The sequence below is a fragment of the Oreochromis aureus genome, linkage group 3 (assembly GCF_013358895.1).
Source record: "Oreochromis aureus strain Israel breed Guangdong linkage group 3, ZZ_aureus, whole genome shotgun sequence".
Taxonomy (NCBI): Eukaryota; Metazoa; Chordata; class Actinopteri; order Cichliformes; family Cichlidae; genus Oreochromis; species Oreochromis aureus.
In genome coordinates, this window is record NC_052944.1 from 29,846,857 (window position 1) to 29,873,690 (window position 26,834).

Sequence of the window (26,834 nt, forward strand, 5' to 3'; positions counted from 1 at the left end):
CTAAATTATAACAGGACACTGGCGTAAACTCTCGACCATCTCACACTTCTGTTTAATCAGTTTTCTGTTTGACGTTTATTCAGCTGTGTGAAAACCACCCGGGGGATTAATAGTTTTATTTTATCTAATCTAATCTAATAACTTTAATCTCAGCCAATAAGATTTACTCACGAACAAATAAAACACTGAAAAAAGCCAAACAATATCATTTTTAGGTTGTCTAAGTGACTTATATATTACGTTTAACCTGAGTAGCGAAAGTCCGCGGTGATCTGAAAATGATGTGCCGGGAGTTGTGCCGTTCTCGGCGGCTTCAGTGACCCTCGAGCTCTCAGCTAGCTATCAAGCAGGTGGGTAACAGACGTCTCCGAAAACGTCAAAGCACTTTTGCAAATATGTGATGTCTTGATAAACCGAGCAGATATTTGAAGTTTACACACCCACATTCTCACCTGAAAATATGTTAAAAGTTTATGTTGTGACCCAGAAAGATTAATAAGAGTAATATTTCAAACTTAGTAGCGGCCGCCATTGCCGGAAACTGCAGTTTGGCTGGGCCGCGCTATGAATTCTGGGATATGGTGGGCCACGAAGGACACACCCGACCCATCCTTCAAATTCGGGGAAAAGGAGGACGCATTTGTCGGCTGTATTCGGAGGAGTCTACGAATTTGGACAGCCTTCGGCGCGTCACTGTGACGTAATCGGTCTACAAATGCGGCCTCAGGAGGATGCAGCCCATGAATTTGGACACAGCTCTTGTCTTCAATGTAGTTCCATGGTAACATGGTTCTGCCAGATAAACCCAACAGTTTCCTGTCATGGTCCCTGAGTTTCTCTCATGATGGCCTGCCTTTTGTCTCTTTCTCTCTGTCCTGTTGGTGTTTGTGTGTGTGCTTGTGGACATGTGTTACCTCCCTTCAGAGGTAGCTCCACTCATTTTCTCTGCTGCCCCATTGGCTGCTCTCCTGTAGAGGATCAGCTGACCAGATTCACCTGCTTCACCATTTCTAATCAAGCTGAGTATTAAGACAGAAGCAGATACTCAGTTGTTGCCATATTATTGCTACAGTGATGTACGTTCTCTGCTTCTGTCTTATATGAGTTTTTGTTTGTCTTTCAGTGGAATAATCAGTCTCTCTGTGTGTATCGAGCCCCCTGAGTTTCAAACAACAGTGAATGTTTGCCCTTGGAAAGCCTGCAATACTCCCACCGCCACTCCCAAATATCTAATGCACGGATGTCAAACTCCAGTCATCCAAACATTTCCATGTGTCCCTGCTGCAGCACACCTGAATAAAATTAATAAGTCATTAGCAAGAGACTATAGAACATGCTGAGGTGGCAATTCAGCCATTTGATTCATGTCACAGCAGCTCATGAGCAGTGATGGGAATAACGGCGTTACAAGTAACGGCGTTACTAACGGCGTTACTTTTTTCAGTAACGAGTAATCTAACTAATTACAATTCCTATCGTTACAACGCCGTTACAGTTACTAACAAAGAAACGCGGTCCGTTACTATTTTCAACAAACAGACGGTTGAAGCTGTCTTCAGCTTACTGCATCTTATATCAGCTGCACGGAAGTAGCTGTAAGTAATCTGGACGCTACAGCTTTAAGCAGCTGCGCGCTCCCGCGGACGGTAAACGGTCACTGTCTAGCACAACACCTGGAGCTAAGGGGGCAAAACAATCGAGTGCTGCTGTTTGACTGAGGAAGACTAAAGTAGTCGTGGTAAGTCAATCACATGACCACTTAAAGACAAAGCAACAAGGTGCCAGTTTTTAAATTGTGTCGATAGGCCACGTAAAACCAGAGTCATGATAAACAATATATACGCGGCGTTTTTTCCTCAATTGTTTCGCCACGTTAGCGCTAGCAAGCACTCTCTGCTTATGAGCAAAAAAACAAAACAAAAAAAAGTTTTAGGAGTGACGGCGAGAGAAAGAGAGAGAGGGAGAGAAAGAGAGAGGGAGAGAGATTTTTTTTCACACAACTTTATTTACACCGAATTAAAACAAAACAAACAAAAACAAAAAAACCAACACAAAAATGCTACCACATAATCACAACATTCATTGTACACTAACCATTAACTAAGGTACCCAGCACACACACTTAAAAGTTAAGAACAAGTGTCCCATCTGCTCCTACTGAACACAAAACCCGTCCAATCCCCCACATAGTTTCAAAGGAGTCCAGACTATTAGTCAGAGAGTAAAAAGCATGCTCTACTCTCAGACGGGATGCCAACAGGCCCTTTAGACTTTGCACAACATCAGTCCAACCCTGACCTAGCATCTGGTTCTTCCTAGTCTTCCATATTGCCAGCTTAGCTGTGCCAAACAAAAAATTAATCAGAACCAAGGTCCATCTTTTCTGCACTGAATACTTAGGGCCAAAAACAAACAAAGGTACAGAGAAAGTCTCCCCTAAAGATTCCACCCACTCCTGCAACAAAGAAAATAAACCCACTAGCCGCGGACAACAGACCACTAAGTGCTCCAGTGTCTCCCTTTCTGAACAAAAAGGACAACCCTCCCCAATGCTTGGGTCCAGGTGGGCTCTGTGTCTGTTCGTGGCTATTGCTCCATGTACAATCCTCCACTGGAGGTCAACCATCCGTTTTTCAACAGGAGGCTTATACAGGACCCTCCACCTGCCCTTAGGGGTAGAATCCGAAGCAAAAAAGAAAGAAAGAGAAAGAGAAGAGAAAGAGAGAGGGAGAGAGAGAAAGAGAGAGAAAGAAAGAGAGAGGGAGAGAGAAAGAGAGAGAGAGAATGAGAGAGAGCAGGAAAAGAGAGAGAGCGAGTTTTGAGATGTGAGAGATTTGTGACGTTTAGCGTGTTTGGAGTGTGTAGTTAATGTGTTGTCTTGTGTAGTTAGTGTGTAGTGTTGTGGATAGGTTTGTGTTGTGTGTCAGAACAATGAGGCGACTGCTGTCTCCAGGTAGAAACAGGAGTGATACACCTGCTGCTGTCAGACCTGCAGGTATCAGGCTGTGATGTTCTCCTTTATAGTGGACAGAAATGATTTTTTTGGAGTGGCACAAATAATTTGTGTGGCATCTTATTTAAGAACAGCTGATTTTTTTTTTTGTCTGCTTATTCTGTTGGTTTTTGGTTTTTTGCCCTTTTTCCCCGTCCCTCTTCCCCGCTGTTTTTCTTTCCCTCTTTCTTTCTCCCCTTTCTTTCCCCCAGTTAAGTCTGTCCCTTATATGGCAAAAGAACCAAACGGGACAGGTTAAAAAAAAAAAAAAAAGAACAGCTGATTGTTCTTTAAATAGTTTGAAATGGTTATTTAAAAAAAGGGTAAAAGGTAAATGGATGCAAATAACTTTGTTGTTTGCAAAACTTGTGCATAGGATTTTAAAATTGACAATTAATATTTACATTTTAAGTTATGAAATATGATTCATTAAACATGTTTATGGTTGTTACAGTAAAAATATGACTTTTTCTACTGTGATTTTCTGTTTTTTGTCTGATTTTAGATCAATTCTGGTTATACAGTATGACAAAATGAGAACATAACTGTAAATTCAGGCACGTGAGGTTGCGCTAAAAAGGATGATACCAAACAAGGCAAAGCTGTCAATACATTTTTCAAAAAAATGCCTCTCTGTGCAAAATGGGTTTAAAAACAAAAACAGCTGTGGGGTACTGTTTGTCCGTGATTTGAACAAATTACGGCAGGATCAGCCTCATATTATTTGTATCCCACTGTAACTTTACTGCATAAAGAGCTAACATCATGTTAGCTCTTGATTTTTAGTTCACAAACACTTCTTGTAATAACTAACTACTCCTGACATTAAATGTCAGGAGTAGTTAGCGAACTAAAAATCAAGAATGTGGGATACTGTTTGTCCGTGATTTGGAGAGCACAGCGTGCTCCCGACGCAGGGAAACTAATTTTGCAGGGGAGCCCTACCTTGGCACTTGTGCAGGTGAAGCCAAAGGGAAGATATGCTTCACCATATTTTCTAGTCTTTGACTTGGAAGGAAGTTGGTTTGGAAACATATTTGGCGATGCTTCATCTCCTGCTTTGCGTTTGTGTGGGAGCCCCGTCAAAAACTTCTCCACAGTGTCCAAGCGCTCTTTTTTTTTTCTTTTCATACCGCGCCCCCCCTGCAATGGCTCTGCGCCCCCCCTAGGGGGCGGGCCCCACACTTTGCGAGCCTCTGAGCTAAACCAAGCTTAGTGAGAGACTGCATCATTGCGGGGCAGACGATCAGCAGAGTCTCTAAGGCTACATCCACACTAGCCCGGATAGATTTGAAAACTGCGTTTTCGTCTGAAAACGCTCCGCGTCCACACTAGCGTTTTCCGTCGTCCACATTGAAACGGCTGAAAACGCTTACGTTCCAGTCCTGCGCATGCCCAAAAGCAAGTGAGGATTAAAGAATTTGAAGAAAAGCTATCTGGAGCATGTACAAACTGATATTAATCTTTTTTAGAGCTGTCAAAATTGAGAGCAATCAAAACAACTGCTGTATAATGCACTCCGCTAGCTTTGTTTAACTGGTCACATGACTGTATCACATGACTAAAATGCGTCATCGTTTTAGAAAGTCTGCGTTTTCGAGCGTCCACACTGCTACGAGACAGCTCCGTTTTGAAATGTATGTGTTTTTGAGAGCGTTTCCAAAACGCTGCGTTTTTCCTTGAGGAAAACGCCGTCTCAGTGTGGACGGGAGGCCAAAACAGAGAGAAAACGATGCGTTTTCAAATGAAAACGCATTAGTGTGGACGTAGCCTAACTGAGCCAAGCATGGCCCTCGTTTCAATACCTCCCACAGGAACAAAAGGTAGTACACGGCTGTTTCACACCGTAAGGTTCACACTCCCTTGCTTCCTCCCAGAGTCAAAAGACTTTTCATGTGGAGTTGTCTGCTTCCCCCAACTTCCTTACCAGACCCCAACCATCTGTCTAACTGCATGAGTGTGAGACATCCAGTGGCACCAAAGCATTATACAATAAAATAATGTGAATAATGCATAAATAAAAGAAATTCTTCCACAGCAGAAACATAAAAGGTTATTTGACCAGCTTCACCTTTCAACTTCTATTAAAAAAAAAAAAAGGTCATATTGGCCTGAAAGTAACCTTAGCAAACATTATTTTTACATGAGGCTAAAACAGTGTGATCATCCAACATTTTAGTGCAAAAAATGGACTCCATGCCATCTCTTTCAGCCAGTTATTTAGACAAACTAGCCTGTTCAGATTTTCAGAGCTCAGCAGCTCTCTTTTTTGTTACTATGTGACTTGTGAGTGAGAACAGTCTCTTACATGGGACAGAAGTGGCAGGACTAATCAAAATCTTGCAGGCCAGGACAGACAGCTGTGGGTGGGTCCCTGCTCAACTGGCCCACCGCTGCGGCGGGCAGTCTGTCTCGCTGATGGCGGTTTCTGCTCTGTACAAACTCAGGGCGCTTTTACACAGGGCTTCCTCAACTGAGTCAGAGTCTGAAGACAGAGGAGGGGGCTCTTTGTCTTTGTTGGCTCCTTTGTGGTGGCATCTTTACACTGTTCCTGCAGCAGGGCCTCAAGGCTGGGCCAAACCTCTTCTTGCTCTCCCCTTGCAAGACACTTTAAATCCTTAAAGTGTGGCTAAAGCACAGTAGCTATTTGAGCCACTGATTGTTGAGTGTAGCTACTAGAGTTGTAGTCAAGACTGCCTAAACCAAGACAATACCAAGACCAGAGGGTATCGAGACCAAGACAAAGTCGAGACAAGACCAAGACAAAAAAGGACAAAAAAGTCGTTAAACTGCAGCCAGATGCTGCTTCGTTTACGGGTGTCAGGCATATTTATGTGTTTTTGCGATGCACTCGCACAGCCCTCCTCACCGCTGTCTCACTCAGGAGAGGACAGACGCACGCTCCACTTGATTGTCGCGTCTCTCACCCTTTCTGTTTTTCACATAATGATATTATCCTATGTCCTCGTATGTGATTGGCCACAATATGGAGGGATTGGAGCGTAGCTGAGCCACTGTGTGAGAGCTGAGCAGCGAAAGAAAATTAAGTGAGGAGCCGTCTCTCGCTCAATGGGAGTCGACTGATTCACTACAAAGCACTCTCTAAGCACCTTCCTTTGTGAAGGCAGTCTTGGGGTACGTCCACACTAATACGTTTTCGTTTGAAAGCACATCTTTTTCTCTCTGTTTTGGCCTCCCATCCACAGTGAAGAAAAAAAGCAACGTTTTGAAAATGCACACATTTGAAAACTGTGCTTTCACGTTGCAGTGTGGACAGCGAAAATGGAGACTTTTTGAAAACGATGACACATTTTAGTCATGTGACTCAGTCAAGTGACCAATTAAACTAAGATAGCGAAGGGCATTATACAGCAGTTGTTTTGTTTGCTCTTGCGTTTCACGCATGTTTAATAGTCATTAAAACTAGAAAAGTGCTGCACAAACCCCACTCGGTGGTATTTCTTCTGAAACTGAGATGTTATTTGATCCTGAGCTTCTGTCTCTTGCCAGAAAAGGGGAAACACCCACTGCCCATGAGTTGTGCTGTTTGTACTAAGTAGGTGTGCTCTGTTATATATAAATATATATGAAAAGATGTGCATCAGGAAACCAAACAAGAAACACAAATATAGCATTCATACGGTGGCTCTGTTTGCAGCTTTGCTCTGCTCTCCAAACATCAGACTGACAGTGTTTTGTATGTGTTCAGCTCAAACAGGTGTAAATTTTGGATTTGCTTTAATAGTTCTCAGTGGAAACAGTTTAGAAAAGAGTCATACTGTCACAGTTTGCCGAGGCAAACTGCGTGGAGTGTGAAGAGTGGACCCAGGTGCAGACATTCTAAAACTCAAAACTTAACTGATGAGCTGTTTATTAAGGCAGACTGAACAGTACAAAATAAAAGGGCAAAAACAATGCAAACTAAGCAATAACCTAAACTGGGGAAACTAGAAAGGAAGCACAAACTATGAAAACCCTGGCAAACAGAAACACAAACAAAACTCTAAACATGGCGATGAGGATATATGAAAACCTGAACGCAGGACATGGCATGGGAATAACACAGACGATCCGACAAAGACTGAATGAGAAGGCACAGACTAAATACACACAGGAGGCTAATGAGGGAAGTGGGAACACATGGGAGAACAGCTGACACACATGAACATAACGACCTCAGTGGAAGAGTAAAACTAAACACGATGAACACAGGAACACAAGACCTCTTCAAAATAAAACAGGAAACATAAGACGCAGACATGACAACATGAACTTGACAACGCAAGACACAGACATGAAACATATGAAGGGCTAGGGAGACTTAACATGGGATGGAAGACACAAGGGGAATCTAATAACAAATGAACATAGGAAACCTAATAAGCTTAAACATACACTATAAACATCAAAAGAACTAAAACTCAAAACACTGGGTCATAAGACCCAGGATCGTGACAGAGCCCCCCCCTTCAAGGGCGGATTCCAGACGCCCTAAACCAGGAAAAACAAAACCAAACCAAAAGCAACCCACCCAGGGCGGGCGGCGGGGGCCCAGGACGGAGGGCCTGAAACAAAGCCACAAAAACAATGTCCATAAGAAAACCTGGAAGTCACAAAATAGTCCAAACCAAAAGTCCAGGAAAAGCACTGGAGCAGAAGAAACCGTCTATAATCATTTCAGGGTGGCGACCATGACTCCAGGCAAAGAAAGTTCAAAAGCACCACTCAGGAGGCCGACCCGGAGGGTGACGGCACAGGAGGTCATGGTCAAACAGTTCTGGGGGCCGACCGTGCGCACGGCAACGACGGCGACGTGGACAGGTACGAAGACCATCAGGCGGCTTGGCTGGCGGCCGACGGCGGCGTGGGCACGTACGAAGACCTTCAGGCGGCTTGGCTGGCGGCGGCGTGGAAGCAGTTCAGGAGGCCGGCCGCGCCGGCGAAGAAGTCCAGTCTGCGGCCTGGAAGGTGGCCGCTGACGCCAAACCAGGCGTGGGCGATGATTAGCAGGCTGAGCTGGACGTGGACGAGGCGGTGGCCTGGCAACCGCAGGACCAGGCGTAGCTGAGGCAGAGGCCGAGGCAGGACCAGGCGTAGCTGAGGCAGAGGCCGAGGCAGGACCAGGCGTAGCTGAGGCAGAGGCCGAGGCAGGACCAGGCGTAGCTGAGGCAGAGGCCGAGGCAGGACCAGGCGTGGCTGAGGCAGAGGCCGAGGCAGGACCAGGCGTGGCTGAGGCAGAGGCCGAGGCAGGACCAGGCGTAGCTGAGGCAGAGGCCGAGGCAGGACCAGGCGTAGCTGAGGCAGAGGCCGAGGCAGAGGCCGAGGCAGAGGCTGAGGCAGAGGCTGAGGCAGAGGCTGAGGCAGAGGCTGAGGCAGAGGCTGGACCAGGCGACGGCGTAGGCGCTGCAGGTGGAAGAGCAGGTGGTGGCTGGACGGGCTCCTCGGGCCCTCCAGCTGACGAGGCATGAGGCTGGACGGGCTCCTCGGGCCCTCCAGCTGACGAGGCATGAGGCTGGACGGGCTCCTCGGGCCCTCCAGCTGACGAGGCATGAGGCTGGTGCGGTTCTCCTGAACCCCCAGCTGACGAGGAAGGTTGCTGGACGGGCTCCTCGGGCCCTCCAGCTGACGTGGCATGAGGCTGGTCGGGCTCCTCGGGCCCTCCAGCTGACGTGGCATGACCAGTAGAGGCAGAGACCACTGGCTGAACAGAAGGCTGAGCGGGTGGTGGAACAAATGACTGAGCTGAACACTGGGGAGATAGCTGAGCTAATGGTAACACAGGGAATTGAACTATGGACTGGGCTGCTAACAGAGCTAATGACTGAGCTATGGACTGAAATGCATGCAGTAGTGATGGTGGTTGTGGACTTAACTCTCCTGAGCCTCTTGAACACAAGAAAAAATGCTGGATGGGCTCAGCTGAGCCTCCAGCAGAGACAGGAACGGGTGCAGGCACCTGCTGGACACTAGCTGCTCTCACCCGAGGAGTAGGTACGGGTGCAGAGGTAGGCTGCGTCCTGGCTGACCTCACCCTGGGGACCGGCATGGGTGCAGGGGTGGACTGGACACCCGTCACTTCCACCCGAGGAGTAGGTACGGGTGCAGAAGTAGACGGGTTCATGGCCGCCCTCACCCTGGGGGCCGGGACGGGCACCGGCAACGGCTGGGCAGCTGACGTTCTCACCCGAGGAGCTGGTACGGGTGCAGAGACTGACAGAGCCTCAGCCGGCCTGGAAACCAGAGCAGGGACCAACTGGGCCCCAGCCTCCCTCACCCGAGGAACTGGTACGGATGCAGGGGTAAGCTGGGCCTGAGCTGCCCTGGGTGCAGGAACATGAGTAGGCTTAGAATGGGCAGGCTCAGGGTTAATACATACCGGGTCAACAAAAACAGACCTATCAAAAATGAATTTTGCATTTTTCTTTGTTTTAGTAGTGTTTGAAGTCCTTGGGTTAACAGTCTTAAAGTGAGCTGACTTGGGGATGACTGAACCAGACTTGACAAAACCTGAACTGACAGAACCTGAACTGCGTGTTTTAGACCTGGTAACATTGCTCACAGTCTTTCCTTTAACAGTATTTACAGCCTTTGGCAAGTGCTTATTGTCTTTGATTTCTCCTTCAGAGGGAGCAAAACGAAAAAACCTTTCCCAGTCTATGTCATCATCCAACAGGGAGACTCCAACAGTGTCTGGGGTGAGTTTATTGTTCTTTTCAGTTATGGCTTCAGGTGGAATGTGTGAAAGGCAGTCATAACTCACCACCGGGAGTTGCTCAGCAGGTGAAAAGTGACGGCGGCGTGAGCGTCGCTTCCTCTGAGGAGAGGAAGCTGACGGGGCGTACAGCTGAGCCTCTGACGTGCGGGACGGCAATGCAGAGGCTGGAGCGTGAGCATCAGAGCAAAAACGGAGCACTCCCACCTGAAGCGGCCGAGGCTTGGGTGCGAGCGGGGCAACCGGCGGAGGCTTTTGGCAACTTCGGGGACCTCCAAAAGCCAGCCGAGTTCCACGGAATATATGCTCAAAATCCGGAGCGCGCCACGGCTTCCAGCGGAGCTCCTCCTCCAGCTGGGCGATGGCTGCCTCCTGGCGCTCATACACTTCACTGTCTGCTGGGTCCATGTAATGGTCGGATCGTTCTGTCACAGTTTGCCGAGGCAAACTGCGTGGAGTGTGAAGAGTGGACCCAGGTGCAGACATTCTAAAACTCAAAACTTAACTGATGAGCTGTTTATTAAGGCAGACTGAACAGTACAAAATAAAAGGGCAAAAACAATGCAAACTAAGCAATAACCTAAACTGGGGAAACTAGAAAGGAAGCACAAACTATGAAAACCCTGGCAAACAGAAACACAAACAAAACTCTAAACATGGCGATGAGGATATATGAAAACCTGAACGCAGGACATGGCATGGGAATAACACAGACGATCCGACAAAGACTGAATGAGAAGGCACAGACTAAATACACACAGGAGGCTAATGAGGGAAGTGGGAACACATGGGAGAACAGCTGACACACATGAACATAACGACCTCAGTGGAAGAGTAAAACTAAACACGATGAACACAGGAACACAAGACCTCTTCAAAATAAAACAGGAAACATAAGACGCAGACATGACAACATGAACTTGACAACGCAAGACACAGACATGAAACATATGAAGGGCTAGGGAGACTTAACATGGGATGGAAGACACAAGGGGAATCTAATAACAAATGAACATAGGAAACCTAATAAGCTTAAACATACACTATAAACATCAAAAGAACTAAAACTCAAAACACTGGGTCATAAGACCCAGGATCGTGACACATACAGTGTTTTATTTTAGATTTCAGTTTTGATTTTAAAAACATTACTCACATTCCTCAGGAACCAGTCCACTGTGTGGTCACTGACACAGCTTACATCACCATGAAAACAGCAGCACGTGTAATCTGAGAGAGAGGGCGGGACTTCCTCTTGCCTCATGCCCACTTCTGCTTAAGGACACTATTTCTGTTTTGCATTAGTGTAATGAAATACTATAAATGAACCAATCTCAGCTTTGTCAGTTAAGAAAACCTTAATATTGTATGAATTTGTTTTCTTGGTTGTTTATAAAGTTCTGTGTCTCAGGTGGGCTGGAGCCTATCCCAGCTGGATGAGAGGTGAGATACACCCTGGACAGATGACTTTATTTGTTCATGGAAATGTATTAATTGGATATTTGAAGCAATTTAATGATTGTGTGCAGCAGCCTTTAGTGCAACATTAGCATTTTGTGGCTTCTTATGTCTGTTTCTGTATGATGATGCTTCGATGCTGTGATTTGATGCTTCTAATGATTTATGACAAAGAGTATTCAGTGTGTGTGGTGTGTGGAGGTGCAGCCAGAGCTGTGTTCTTGTTGTGTTTTTGACACGTAAGATAACCTAAACACTTCACATTTAAAAATTATCCTGAAATTGTGATCTTATTTTGCCTTTTTAGCTGATATTTGTATAATAAAACTTACTGCATGTCTATTTTTGTTCAGTTTAGTTTTTGTATTACAGGCCTTTTCATAAAGAAAGTACCTGATGTTTCTGCAGCAGCAGGAGAGAATAAAGATGTTACGTCATGCTGTGGTCAGATGTTGTTAAGTTGTTATTTCTGTGTAAAAGGAAGGAAGCAGAAAGAAGAAGTATAAAAACTCTTTGTTTCCTTCACAGCTCGTTGGTATCTGCTGTGCTGCTGCTTCACTCTCTCTCTTTACAGAAAGTTGTCGAAGTTTTCAGACGTGTCACTGCTGGATGTGAGGATGGGAGCCACTTTGCTCTGTGAGCTGGGCCTATTCTGTGAGTACATCACTGACTTCTATTGTTTGATTCATACTGATCCATAAACATGTTTTAGTAAGAAGAACAGAGCATCAGTCATTTGTACCATTTCAGGTCATGTGATCAGAGGACTCTCATGTTTGTTACCAACATGTTTTTTGATGGTTGACTCTAATCTGAGTCTGTGTGTGGAGCTGGTTTAGTTTATCCAAGAAAGATTTGTTGTCATGGTTTGCTGTGTGGCAGGCAGGATGTTGGACTTATAAACAGAGGAGTAAACTCAAAACGGCAGATTTAACGCTGGGAAACTTCTCATCCAAATACAAAGCAAAACTAGAAACTCAAACACTAGAAAATACTCCAGGAACTGAAAACTAGGAATTGACTTGGAACAGGAGGAGGAGGACACACACACACACACACACACACACACACACACACACACACACACACACACACACACACACACACACACACACACACACACACACACACACACACACACACACACACACACACACACACACACACACACACACACACACACACACACACACACACACACAGCATTGTCAGGGTATGACATGACAAATAACAGAGAGAAACACAGGACTTAAATACACAGGCAGGACAACAAGAGGATGGGGAACAGGTGGCAACACAGCCAGGACAAATCAGACTTAATGAGAAAAAGGAAGTAAAACTAGACACACTGCACACAGGACAGGGACTATCAAAATAAAAGAGGAAACACACGACAGGCACAGAGACATGACCTTGACACTGAACAGAGCAGAGGAGTGACAAACTGCGACATGAGACACGACTGACTGGGGAACATGAAAATAAACATGAAGACAGAACTAAACCTACACTAAACATGAGGGGCACAGGAACAAAACCCAAGAACTAGAAATCACAAAACAAAGAACAACTAAAGCTAGAAAAACAGAACCATAAACAATAAGACTAGTAATGATAAACTATGATGAAACCAAATATTAATTATAACACAGAACACAAAACACTGGGTCACTGACTCAGGACCGTGACATCTGTTTCTCCATCAGTGAGAATTTGATTTATTTTACATCTTAATATAAAATGTAACCAATCATAGTAGAAACTGTTAAAACCCAGAGTGTTTTTATGAGATATTTGAGTGTCTAAGGAGTTTCTTGAAGACATTTCACCTCTCATCCAAGAGGCGACTTCAGTTCTAGAAACAAAAGATGGAGAGTCGCAGGAATTTAACCCCTGTGGTTGCGTCTCTTACTGTCGGCACCATCAATGCAGTTTTGAGATCCCTTCTCAGGATCCTTAACCCCCTCTCATTTTGGGTCAGGTGACCTCAATAGGCCACATGATAGGGTGAGGCAAGGTTTGTGTTACATTATAAATTTCTATTTGTACTCTGTCCATTTATTACATATTCCCCTGTCCCTCCTCTCTTGTTTTTTTCTCCTGCTTGTTCTGCCTTAGAAATCAAGAAATAAACAGATAAACCCTGAACAAGAGGAGGCAGTTGAAAATTTATAGAGCTGATCTTGGGAAAAGAAAATGTGTTTGGCACAAGAGTGCATTCAGATTGCAAAAGCTGCCAGACAGGACAGGATTGAAAAAAATAAATAAATGGTGTCAGGAGATTTATTCTAAAACACTTCTTCAGTTGAGAATCAGAGAGGAGAAACACAGTTTTACTTGCATACAAGGGCAGCACAGAGCATCCACAGTGAGAGTGATGGCTCTGTGACACGCGCTCTGAAACTGCCCTGGCCTTTATTTATACATCAGTGGGTGTTTGTTCTTTACATTGGAATGTGGATGTTTAGGTGTGTGTGTGTGTCCATAACCAACTTCCTAACCTGCTGGCCTGGACGTCCAGCAGTTCATCTAAACAAAATGCACTTAGAGTAAAACAGACATAGATACGTTTATCCTGCTATAAAACAATAAAAGAAGGTACGACCTCTCCCATGCTCCCAGGATGTGGGTGTGAAAACCAGAACACTCTGGAATCACACAAAGCCTACTAAAGATCACACATCCTATCACTACACAATCGATTATACACCTCTAAGCATATATGGAAACTTATATCATTAAAAGACTATACTGACTACTAAGTACAATTTTCCATTGACAAATGGAAACCTCTGGTGATAATGGACCACACTGTTATTTATACCTTGGCTCATGTGATAAGGTATGCGATCAGTAGTGAATTAATGACCTTAAGGGACAACTCACACAGTGTTTCAGAACTGAAGACGCTTCTTGAATGAGCGGTGAAAATTCTTCAAGGAATTTAAAGAAGTCCAGTCGCTTTCTTACCGAGCTCTTTAAACACTCAAATATCTCATAAGTAGACACCATGACTGGATTGAGTGTCACTACTTTTTTAATCTCTGAAGTTTCTGTCTTTATTGTAGTGCTCTGTACGCTTCTCTGCACTGGACACACTCAAGGTGACTGAACAGTTTTCACTTTTTCTATTTCTTCCTTTTTATTTAGCAAAGATTATTCTCAACCTGTATGACTCTACATAAATAAAGTATTAATAATCACTCAACATTTTGCCTTGAGCATTACATACAGTTTTCACTTTTTTGTTTGTTTCTTTTTAATTTATTTAGTAAAGATTCGTCTTAACTACTGTTTTAGTCTTAAGCACTTTACATTTTTTTTTATTAATTTTTTTTTTACCACTATATTTATCATTTTATGAATATAAACACAGGCTGTGCCTTGAATTAGTACATAAATTGTTTCACATTGCTAATGCTATGGTTGTGTTGGATTCTAGATGCTGTGCTAACTATTGAACCCAGCTGGTCCAGTTTTTTCATCGGAGAGTTTGTTACCTTCAAATGTGACATGAATGAAGGAAAAGACACTGACTGGGAATATAAAATCAACAAGGATGGTCGAGAAGTTATCCTCTACAATCAACGCAAAGACTACAGATTAGAAATTATATCTACACGTGACAGTGGTGAATATCAGTGCTCTGGTCGCAGGAAGATCTCACGTGATACAAAGAACAGTAATACTGTCTCTATAACTGTATTAGGTAAGTCTTCTGTGACCGACAGCATAAATGTATGATCCCTGTTCAACAACTCAAGTGAATTATAAAATATAGTACATTTAATTAAATTTGTTATTGAACTTGAATTTTAACCTGAACCACTGTACCTGTTACTTTGTTCACAGTAAAGCTTTAAAACTCACAGACTCTGACATTTGTCATTAGTACTTGTGTGAGTTTTAACCACAGCAATCATGGATGAAATAAAATTTAATGACATTTCTGAAGAAAAAGAAGAAGCATCAGAAGCTTCATAAAGTTAAAGTGATGATGTTTCTGTTATATAAACCTTTCTTCAACAGTGAACTGCATTAGTTTACATTCAGTGTGACTTCCTCAGGCCAAAGAATGGACAAAAATTTAAACTGTGTTTATTTAGAGATCAACAAATATAAACATATAATGTATTGTTTTTCAGTGTTCATATGTTGTTATAATGAATCACATGTATTTATTTTTCTTCCTCTTTCATAACAGCAGATAAACCCAGGGCCACACTGACAGCAGGAACAACAATCATACCAGTAGGGGGCAGTGTGACACTGACCTGCTCTGTGCAGAGCTCTGATGGATGGAAATATGAGTGGTTCAGACGAAACCAAAGAACCTATGACGTTCAAGTCAGAGATCAACCAAACAGAGATATCAGAGTATCTCAAGGAGGAATCTACCGCTGCAGAGGAACAAGAGGAAACCCAGTTTACAAGATGTATGAAAGTGATGATGTCACCATTGAGATAACCTGTGAGTTCAGTAATTTAGTTTGAAATATACATTCACTCATGATTATCAAACATGCAATGTTAAGTTTTCTGTGTTGATTTCATGTTTCTATTTGTATCTCAACTGTTAATATCTGTAAACAGTTTCCAATAAAGTTGTTGTAAAACAACAACCCAACTGGCCTCAGATATTCAGAGGTGAGACGATCACTCTGACATGTGAGGTGCAGGAAGGAGGTGAAACCACTGAGTGGGAGTATGAATGGAGAGGACCCAGGACACCCACACAGTGGACACACAATAATGATGTGACATTCAGAGTTTCTGAGTCCAGCAGTGGAGACTACATGTGTAAGAGTCGACGCAGAGATGACTCATATTCTTCAACAGAGTGGAGTGAAGCCTTCACATTGTCAGTATCAAGTAAGTCATGTTTGTTGTGTGATCTCCATTTGACAAATGTCATAATGGTCAGCACAGGATGAATTCAATGGTCTACAAAGCATGTTCCATTGTTAGTCAGACAAAGAGCTGCAGCTGATAGTAGCCTCATTGTAGACAGTTTGTCACCACTTTGTGTCATCAACTTTCAGCTGGTATAGAGACGCCAATGCTGACCTGCTGCTCCATCACCTGAGGACAATAATGAGATAAATCCATAATCAGAAAATTGGTGGAAAAATTATTTTTGCAAACAGACACTGAAGTCGTTTCTGTGGGAATAGAAACTGAACAGAATGTGTGGGCTGAACCTGCCAATTATTCATTAACTACCTGTGTTTTTGGCATGTGCATGTGTTTATGCACTTGCTCTGCACCTATGGAAAGGGGCTGAGCCTATCAGTTGTAGATGTCCGTACCCCAGCAAATAAATACATAAAGAGTAATGGGTATTGTCGGAAGTTAAATGATGAACTAATGATGAGCAGGTTAATTGTAACAATCCAAAGAGATGTAGTATATTACCCATATTATATTAGCTATTATTTAGAGATAGTAAGACTTATGTTTTTTCTTTGATTTCTAGTTGTCTTTGCAATTGATAGAGCTACAAGGAGTACAGTGGTCCCTCTTTTATGGCGAGAGTTACATTCCAAAAGTAACCCGCGATAGGTGAAATTCGCAAAGTAGCCAACTTTATTATTTTACAATTATTATAGATGTTTTAAGGCTGTTAAACTACCCACTACACACTTTATACACTTTTCTCAGACAGGCATGGAAATTTTAGCACTTTTCTCTCTTGTTTAAAGACCCTCAAAGTTCAAACCTTCGTAACAAAATAAGTCTAGTATTATAGAATGATACGGTACAAAACGTTTCATCAACATTGTTGTGTTTGTTGGTGAGAAAACTTACAAACATACAGTACAGCACTTCAGAGTCACACTGCTAGCGATCCAAGATTTATGTAAATTTGATAAGCTGAACGCATTCTGTACTGTACACATGGCACAAGATTGATTGACAATTGTCTACAGCCAATCAGGACGAAGAACACAATGCGCTGTAAAAAAAATAAAAATAAATCAGCGAAACAGCGAGGCCACAAAAGGTGAACCGCGTTATAGCGAGGGACCACTGTAATGCAATGTTTTTCTTGTTCACTTGCTTTACTGTGGGATGAGGCATAGAGAGAGTGACTTGGTGGCATCAATCAACATTTTTTGTGACTGACTTTTTGGTTTGTTTCGCCAACCAAGGTGAACTGTGTGAAGATTTTTCTTCTTTCTTTTTTTGTCAAGAAATTGATGCTTTCAAACACTTTATTTAAGAACTTTGCTATTTGATATTAGTATGTATGTGTTCGACAGGAGGTTTATAGATACAGAGAGATATGCTGATATGTTTCTTCTGATCATCTAGGAAGAAGACTATTCCCTAATCAAAGCAAACTATTTCCATGATCAAATAATATAAACAAATGAAAATGCTTTATGAAAGTCCGAAATTAAAAATGAATAAAGTGTTCCTATTTCAAATTATTTTGTACAGCTACATGATCTGGGAATTATAAACTTCCATTAGTAAGAAGTTCTGTGTCTTCTGTTGTGGTAATAAGAAGTAATCACACAGAATAAGCACAATGACTATTTTATAAATCCAAAGAAAATCATAGTGAAATTTAAAAAAAAAAAACACTAAAAGAATAAAATGCATTACAGGCCTCTGTAAGAGTACTCATACCATTTAAATCTCGTCTTAGTCCTTCCTTTGTGTTGCTGGACACAGAAAAGTATGTATACAACAGACATATGCAGATAACATCAGGGTGGTGTGATCCCAGCCTGTGTGTGGGGTATATATTTACCCCACACACAGGCTTTATTTTCTTTTTCTTTCTGTCTTTGATTAAACTCAACTGCAGATCAACCAAAGACCCAAATAACGTCTGATATGAGAGACATTCCAGTAGGGGGCAGTGTGACCCTGACCTGCTCTGTGAACCCATTATCATCATCTGGATGGAAATACTACTGGTACAGAGATGAGAACTCCTCTGAACCTCTGACCACACAAGATGCAGTTTTCCACTCAAATGGACAAATCAGTGTCTCACAGGAAGGACTCTACAGGTGCAGAGGAGGAAGAGGAAACCCAGTTTACTACACAGAGGACAGCCAGTCAGTCAGGATTGATCACAGGGGTGAGTTTATTGTTTTTCTTCTGGAAATAAAAAAAAGTGATAGATAAGATAATTATCTGATCTAAGATCTATGTAGAAGACACCGACTGGGAGTATGAATGGAAAACTACCAAACTTCAAAAAACTTAAAAAAAACTTAAAAAAAATGAATTCAGGTATTTAAACATGCTTTTTAACTCCAGGATGGAGTCTACAGGTGTAAAGACAGCAGTAAAGCAGTCTTCAACAGATTAGAGCAGGGGTGGCCAACCAGTCAGAGACCAAGAGCCACTTTTTTTTACTGTGTTACCGCAAAGAGCCACATCATACACATGGGCACACATGAACATCACCCATCCCTTCCTCCCTCTCTCTCCCTCTCTCTCTCACACACACATGCACACACACACGCACAAAAAAACCCACACACCTCTGCTCAGCCAGATTTATTGTAAATGTCACACACCAACATGATAATGACAGAAATGGACTCCTACAGTACTAAAACCACAGGCCAGTCATTTTCAACAATGAACATTCACTGTCTCACACACACAAACTCTCAGTTCAACCAAGTCCACAAACAAAAATATATTGTATTCCGTTGGTGCACCTCGAAGCAATTCTTTCACATGAGTGTCGGTCAGAACAGATCAATGCTTTGATTTCACATGTTTTAGGGTAGAAAACACAGACTCGCAGACATATGTTGACCCAAACATTGACAGTATCTTAAGCGCAGCCTGTTTGACATTGGGGTATCTTTCCATTGGCACGCTTTTCCAGAACTCAATGGTCCCTTCTCTTAAAGCAGGTTTCAATTTGTCCTCCTCACAAAGATCGATCATCTCCAACTCAGCCGCAGCTTCATCTGTGACTAGCGGGACTTTCAAACAGTCCATCTCTGCATTAAATGGGTCGACGAGGAAAGTAATCTGTGTCCTTTTCAGTTGTAGATCACAGAACCGGGTCACAAAGCTTTCAATCAGTGTTGCATATCTGGCTCTTTGCTTACTCAGGGCAGCACTGGTGACTTGCCTGCTGGCTTTTAGCAGAGTGGGAAAATGCATTAAATCTCCACTTTGAATATGTGCTTTGAACGGCTTCAGTTTGTTGACAAATGCAAACACCCTTTGCACCAGGTCAGACAGCATTTTGAACTTAACCTGCAGGGTCAGGTTCAGTCTGTCCAAGTGACACAGCATGTCGACCAAAAAGGATAGATCCATAATCATCTTGAGGTCCGAGAACTCGGGATAGTCCTTGTCCTTCTCTTCCATAAACAGTTTCACGGCATCCAAAAGCTCAAAGAAGTGAGAGAGTACCTGGCCTATATTGTGTTCAACAGTGTGGCGGGACAGTTGGAGTCTGATACCATGTGTTTTAATTTGTCGTTTTCAGGAGACAAGATTTCAACAACGTCACTGAGGCATTTTTTAACGAACTCCCCTTCATTGTATGGCTTTTTAGCCCGTGCAACGTTCCAAGCCAGCTGATACGATGTGAACATTACGGTCTCTGAGCGCTTTCGTAAATTTTTGGAAAAACTGTATCTGCTTTTCTGCCTGACTTTTCAAAGTGGCCAACTCGTGCCTGCGAAGTTCAGTCCCTTTTGGAAATACCTGGTCGATGTTGGCATGGAGTGAGCTGAAGTGGCGCTGAAGATTTGAAGCTTTGAAATGCCCTAATGACGTCTGACATATAAGGCAGAATTGCTTGCCAATGCGTTCAACAAAAAAAATATAAACTCTCCCACTCTGTTAAAAACGTCCTGTGTTCATTTTCATATTTTTGTTTTGCTGTGCATTTTTTTCCTGCCATTTTGAGGGCGAACTTGCCCCTACTGGGAAACTTTGCGGTATTTTCATCTCATGCACATGTGCATTTGATGAAAATACCGTATTGAACTCAAACGAAACGAACACGCACATTTAAAAAAACACAAAAAAACGCCTCCAAAACACAAACACAAACTTCTATATGAACGTAACAGCCGCATGAAACTAGGCAAAGAGCCGCATGCGGTTCGAGAGCCGCGGGTTGGCCACCACTGGATTAGAGTGATTACTTCAATTTTTCACTATTCATTATGTTCTTTATACAATATTTAGAATAGATGACGATATGAATCCACTTCTAGGCTGGCTCAATATGTACTGTATAATCATCATTACTAAAAAAAAGAGCACAATGCTGACACAATACCCAAGTATTATTTGAAACAGAAGCTTAACATTTCTATGGGGAGTAAATTACACAGGAGAGAGTGTGTGGGCTGCACCTGGCAGACATTGGTGTATTATCTGTTTCTCTGATGTTATTATAATAACTTATAGTCCAGTCCAGACTTATTCAGTCCAGTTTTTTAAATATGTTTCTCAACTACAGCAGATGTCCCCACTGCTGAAATCTCTTTGTTTCCTGTTCTGTTGATCGTTGGACTAATTTCTGGAATTACATTGATTTTCCTCCTGCTCTTGTTGTATTGCTGCAAAAAGTTCAAAGGTGAGACTTTAGTTTCTTTTCTTCTGATATTAGATTTTTTTTTAAATTACTAAATAAACAGATGCACATAGGGTCATAAAGTGCAAACTGTTCACAAGAATGTATAATCCACAACAACATAAAACAAACGTATCGTTTATAAATTATAATAAAGGTCCTGCTAACGACCAGACGCTCAATCAGGATGAAGATCAGCAGCAAGTGTACTCCTCTCTTCTTCATGGTTAGTTTTTCATGTAGTTTCAAATATTCTGATGCTATTTGCAACAAGACTGTACTGATTACATCTGCTGCAGCTTTTAATATAAATGTTATCTGCAAGAATATTTGTGTTTAAATTAGTATCACAGACATGAGGTGACTGATTTTCTCTGACCTGCAGGTGATCGTTGTGTCTATGAGACAGTCAGAAGATGTGAAAACACTGAAAATGGTGAAGTTTACACTTTTATTAATATAGAGCTTGTAGAAGCTGGATGATTATACAATAACTGTGTTTAACATGAAAGTCAATCAGATTATTATTTCAGGTCCAGCAGAAGGTGATTACACCAATGTCACATCTGTGATTCAGCTCAAAGTCATTAACAAGACAAGTGAGTGCACAAAATGTGAGATTTGAAATGCAAAATATACATTGGTAATTATTCTCACTGATAATAAATGTATTTGTGGACAAAACAGAGGAAGTTTGTTTTGAAATGCTTTTATTTTATCACCTCAACAGGGCAACCAGAGGAGAGCTCTGACTACAATGATGTCAATCCAAATTCAGCCACAGCTCTAAAATCTTAACAGCAGCTCTTTAGCTGTTTTTTCTCTTTAAAGTCTTTTTAAATGTCTTTTCGCTATGTGGCTAGTTCATGCTGCTAATGCTAGCTGTTATGTTACACACTTGTTAGCCTGGTGTTCCGTGATATAGCATTATTGGGTGTATTGGCAATTAATATCATGTACTGTAAGGTTTAGTGAGTAGTGTACGAAACTTGTGCAAAATGATGATCATATGGAAATCTTCATTTGTATTTCTGGTTAGATCCAGGTTAATCCTGCAGTGTAAATAACTGTACATATTCTTTTCTCCTGTCATTTTGTTTGATTTCTTATAAATCAAACAAATTTGATTTTTTATTGTAAATGTTTTTAATCATCTTTTTAAAAGGTTCAAAATGAGTTTTGTGTCATTAAAAAATGTGTTTTTTTCATGACATTTATTTTATTTTAACCTCTTATATTATTTAAATCTGTGTTTTCTTATAATTCATTATAGTGGTTATCTACCAATTTTTTTCAAAGTAATAGAACAATCTGTTCTTTCTGTTTCTGTTATATGATGACTGTGTGGCAGACAGAGCAGGACCCAAATGCAGAACATGAGAGTAAACTCAGTTTTAATGCTGGTAACTCACAGAACAAAGTGAAACAGATCAGACTGAAGACACACAAACACAGAAGGGCAGATGCAGCAAGGAACAAGGGAGATTCAGACAATGGCTTTGTCCAAATTCAGGGGAAGGATGCTTCGAAGGATCCTACCTACCTGCGTCATGTAGGTAGGATCCTTCGATGGCCGGGTAGGACAGAAGTGAGCGGCTGTCAAATTGGACAGTCTTCTAGCCTTCGTTCAAGTCCGCCCTTACTTCCGCTTTTTTCCGGTCGCTACTGCTACAACCCGAAAACTTTAACCTGGACCCAGAAATGTTGCTCCGTTTTTTTGTACATTTTTAATTCTTGAGGAGCTAGAAAACCTTTATCATCGTCGCCGGCATGTTTTGTACCTTAGGCTTATCAGAGACAATCATATCCAGGTAAAATAATTTTCTTTAACCTACATGCATTTAGGAATTACTAATTTCATGGATAATTTCAGTGACTGAATGATTGACAGTCGTTCCTACACATTTACTGTATTATCGTCACCTAAGGATTTACATCCCTGATAAGCAGAAGAAGTCTCACAATAGCCTCACTGTGTGCAGTGCACATGCATACAACTAAGTGTGAAAGTGACATTACTATCCCTAATGTGATATGAATAAAATATGTGATTAATACATGAGAAAAGAAAGCTGCTTCCACACCCTGTGGAACTCCTCCATCTAATACACTGTAAACACTGCAATAGTTACATGCTTTTTACACACGCTCTTTTCTACTCTGTAATATTCTTGTCAATTTTCTTGATATTGATTTATAATCCCCTCTGTTAATCCTTGATATTTATAATTGTGTGATCTGTATATATTAGTGCTATTTCTTAAATGTGTAAAATCTGTAGCATAAAGTATTGTTTGGAGTTTAGTCTGTTACTGTTACTATTTTTACAATTTCTTCTTGGAGCAACTGTAACCCACATAATTTCCTTAAGGATTAATAAAGTATTCTGATTATGATTCTGATTGTTTCAGGATACATGACCCACATAGCAAAATTGGTATGGCGCGGATCTGGTCCACACAATGTGCTTGAACATGGCCCACATAACGCAAAGAATGACGACACTTTGGTGGCCCAGATCAGGTTTGCCAGAGGTGGCCCACACATGGGCCAGCCAAGGCCATTTGCAGACACACTGGTGGACCTGTACTGGCCCCAGGTGTCAGCCTAATGTGTACCTTAATCAAGCCATGTAATAACAACATGTGCCAGAACATAATAATGGAAAAGTAATATGGCTAAATTCTGTTCAGCCAGTGATTCGTATATAGCACTTTTCTACTCTCGCAGATTACTCCAAGTGCTCTATACAACATGCCACATTCACCCATACTTTCTTTAAACTGAGTGCTTCCTAACTACATTCATACACATTCACACTCTTGACACGGAGAGTGGAGGAGCTAGGGATCGAACCTCTAACCTTCCGATCATTAGGCGTCCTGCTCTACCTCCTGAGCTACAGCCACCCGCCTGCAAAGATGAGTAAACCGTCACTAGGGTTTGGATAAAGTGCACATTCACAAACCTGTCAAACCTGCATTTGAAACATTGGCTACCATAGCAGTTTAGTATTGCAACATGGCATTTGGGTCTTCTTACTAAAATAGGGAAATAGGAGCATAAATAGCGCCATCATTGCCAGACCTGGTATGTTCTGGTTGACATACACCCTGCCATGACACCGGTCAGTCAGAAGTGCCAGCTTGATGCGGGATCTGGGCCAGACATGTTTTCTATAGGCCTGGGCCACATAAACCAAACCAAACTCACATTGACAGTCCCATCTATGCCAGGCCTGGCAGATATCTGGATGACATACGTCTTATCATGCCAGAAGTCAGCCAGCAGTGCTGGCTTGATACCAGGTCCAGGGCAGACCGGCTTGCTATGTGGGAACATAACCTAATAGACCTAAACCTTAGTTCACAGATTTACTTTGTCTAGGGTTTATTTCTGGGATTTCACACAACCCAGGATTCAAATCATGAATACATAATGGGCTTGGATTCACAACATTATGAATGAAATGTGCTCTATTTGGAAGCAGCAGGTCTCCCTCCCCTTTCGATGGGTTGTGTGTGAGACTTTAAATCATCAAACTGTAAATTATAAATTTTAAATTGTTATTGATCCCATTACCCCCAGTCCTAAAGTGTATATTTATTACTCTTCTTAGTTTGTTTGTTTACTTGCACTGCTGTAACTGGAGCCTCATCGTCTCATCTCTCTATATACTGGACTGTATGTAGCGGAGATGACAATAAAGTTTACTTTGACTTCAGCACAGCAGCAATATATATAATATATATATAGAGAGAGAGAGAGAGAGAATTTTGAAAAAACATCGGTGCAAATTATAAGTCTGTATCATAATGGCTGGTGTTTTCATGTTTGTTGGTTTGTTTTTATTTTGCAAGTTGGTTATTAGATGCTGCTCCAGAAAGCCAGAGAATCCCCGCCGCCCGCCCTCTCCTCCCTGTGCCGCAGCAGCAGCAGGCGCACCGCAAAACGGAGGGCGCCTTACTCCCAGCAAATGGGCGATAGAAAACCGATTGGTGCCTATGCCATCCCCAAAATGCGCTGGCATGATGTCGGGGCAGCATGAGTACGAGCACCTTTTTTTTGCCAATACCCGTGATGCCGCTGCCACCACGATGCCGCCCTGGGCAACAGCCCATGTCACCGATATCAAAAACCTCTACTGAGTGGGGGAAGCATCCTAAAGCTCCCTTTGCAGACCACCCTGTGTGATTCTCCACTTGCCAACCAGAAAAGACAAACCGCAGGTCTCAGTTGCAGCACCACATCCATGTCTGATCTTGCTTCGGCAGATTCAGCAACACTGCCAGAGACTTCCTGTAATCTATTAAAGTTGTTAAAGAAACGGTCCAGGAACAGGTCACTCAGGTTAATCCTGTGCGAACAACTGTAAATATTGTTTTTCCTTCTTTAAATATTGTTGGTGTATTAGAAATATTCTTGTTTAATTGTTATTTTTATTTACTTTATTGTCATCAAATGTCCATTTAGCATCCAAAGTTGGCATTATGTTCATACATGTTAGAAATACCTGTAAATAAAATGAGTTCAGTGACAACTACTGTTTGTTGTAATCAATTTATTAATAACATAACACAATATAAAACAAGAAGTAACTAACACGGGAGAACACTTAACACAGAGATGATGACTTAACAAGGCACAGGAAACACTGACAAAGAGACTCAGATACCTCCACTTTTCCCATCCAAAAGTGGAATAAAAGGACCAAACATCCACATGTTTATCTGCATTCTATTCTAAAAATAATTAAACCTGCCTAATTTACATCAAAGCATGACTCTTATTAATATGTTGATTAAGAAAATGTAGTTTGAGCAATGGAAATTATTTTAATGTCTGGATTTTATGTACAATGACATGATTAACCTTTGACTTCGGCAGATTAGTCTCTGTGTGTGAGACTGCAGGAATTTGGTGTAGATAGGAGTGTGGAAGTCTGTGGGCTGTTATCATGCATGATTTTGATGACTTAAAATGTATGATTTAAAAAACAAAAAACAAAAGTTAAAAAACAAAAGTCATATTACAGTTCTTCCTCTTGTTTCGTATGATGGGAGAGAACATCACCCATAGATCCAGCCCTGGGAGTTCACAGATGGAAATAAGAGCAAAAAGTGCCAGAGTAGCAACCACGCTAATTTGAACACTGTTGACCCACAAATTATAACTTCCAAGGATTTGGCTTCCTTCCTGTTGAAGTACATCAACACGGACTGGAGATAAGTGCATCGGTGTCTGAGGTGTGTCCGTTCTCTCCTCCAATCTCCCTCCAGTAAGGACAAAAGCTTGTGTATTATTATTATATTACTTAAAGGGTTCTTACAGGGTAATCTAGCCTTAAAAAATAACAGGTCCCTGGGGGTCTATTTTCCAGGTCACTAAATTTTAACCTAGTTACTTATGAAGTACACAGACTAAGAGGAGAGCTGCTGATAACGGGTCTGGCTAAGAGAGTGGTTCGCAAAGTGGGGGGCACGCCCCCTAGGGGGGACGCGGTATGAATAAAAAAAAGAATGCTTGCATACTGGTAGCATAATCGACAGGTTTTGATGGGGCTCCCACACAAATGCAAAGCAGACGATGAAGCATTGCCACATATGCTTCCAAATCAAATAGCCAAAGACTAGAAAGTATGATGATATCTTGCCTTTGGCTTCACCTGCACAACGGTGGTGCCAAGGTAGGTATCCCCGACAGAATTTTTTCCCCTGCGACGGGAGCATCGCTGGGCTGTCCAAGATTTTCTTCTAAAACAAAGGGGGGCCTAGCAAAAAGAATGTGCGAACCACGCAAACCAAGAGGTCATGCTTGAAAGGCAAGGCCATGCTGGCAAGAATGCCTTTAGTGGAAGTAGGAGTGGTATTTGGTTGGATGAAAAGCAGTTAGAGGTCGGCAAGTCTCCTCCCTGGCTCCATGCAAGCTCTGCATTGGCTACTGAGTGATAATCATATGAGCAGAGACTTGGACTTTTTAAACAGAGAACTCATTCCAGACTTTCGTGTTTTGCGGATGCAGCGGGAAGAATAAACTGAAAAATTATATAAGCAAATTATAACCAAGAACTAAACTATAGCCTGAGGATGTAAACA

General features: G+C 42.2%; 2 protein-coding genes across 3 annotated transcripts in view; both read left to right on the top strand.

The window, feature by feature from the left end:
- The first annotated feature begins 11,710 nt into the window (after positions 1–11,710).
- Positions 11,711–26,834, top strand: part of LOC120433554 (platelet endothelial cell adhesion molecule-like) — a 94,495-nt gene continuing 79,371 nt past the window's right edge. Inside the window, exons 1-5 of the mRNA XM_039599898.1 lie at positions 11,711–11,816; positions 14,231–14,266; positions 14,605–14,871; positions 15,367–15,633; positions 15,756–15,790. Of these exons, the coding sequence (XP_039455832.1) occupies positions 11,780–11,816; positions 14,231–14,266; positions 14,605–14,871; positions 15,367–15,633; positions 15,756–15,790 (642 nt within the window). The 5' untranslated portion in view covers positions 11,711–11,779. The remainder of the gene's footprint in view (positions 11,817–14,230; positions 14,267–14,604; positions 14,872–15,366; positions 15,634–15,755; positions 15,791–26,834) is intronic.
- LOC116328437 lies at positions 15,891–21,407 on the top strand. 2 transcript variants are annotated; one of them, XM_039609903.1, is made up of 6 exons: positions 15,891–16,034; positions 17,980–18,258; positions 20,626–20,742; positions 20,897–20,965; positions 21,125–21,175; positions 21,273–21,407. In XM_039609903.1, the coding sequence occupies exons 1-6, from the start codon at positions 15,959–15,961 to the stop codon at positions 21,362–21,364; spliced, it is 684 nt and encodes a 227-aa protein (XP_039465837.1). In that variant the 5' UTR covers positions 15,891–15,958; the 3' UTR covers positions 21,365–21,407. The 2 variants fall into 2 exon arrangements, with proteins under 2 accessions (XP_039465837.1, XP_039465838.1); XM_039609904.1 differs by having other exon boundaries at positions 20,629–20,742.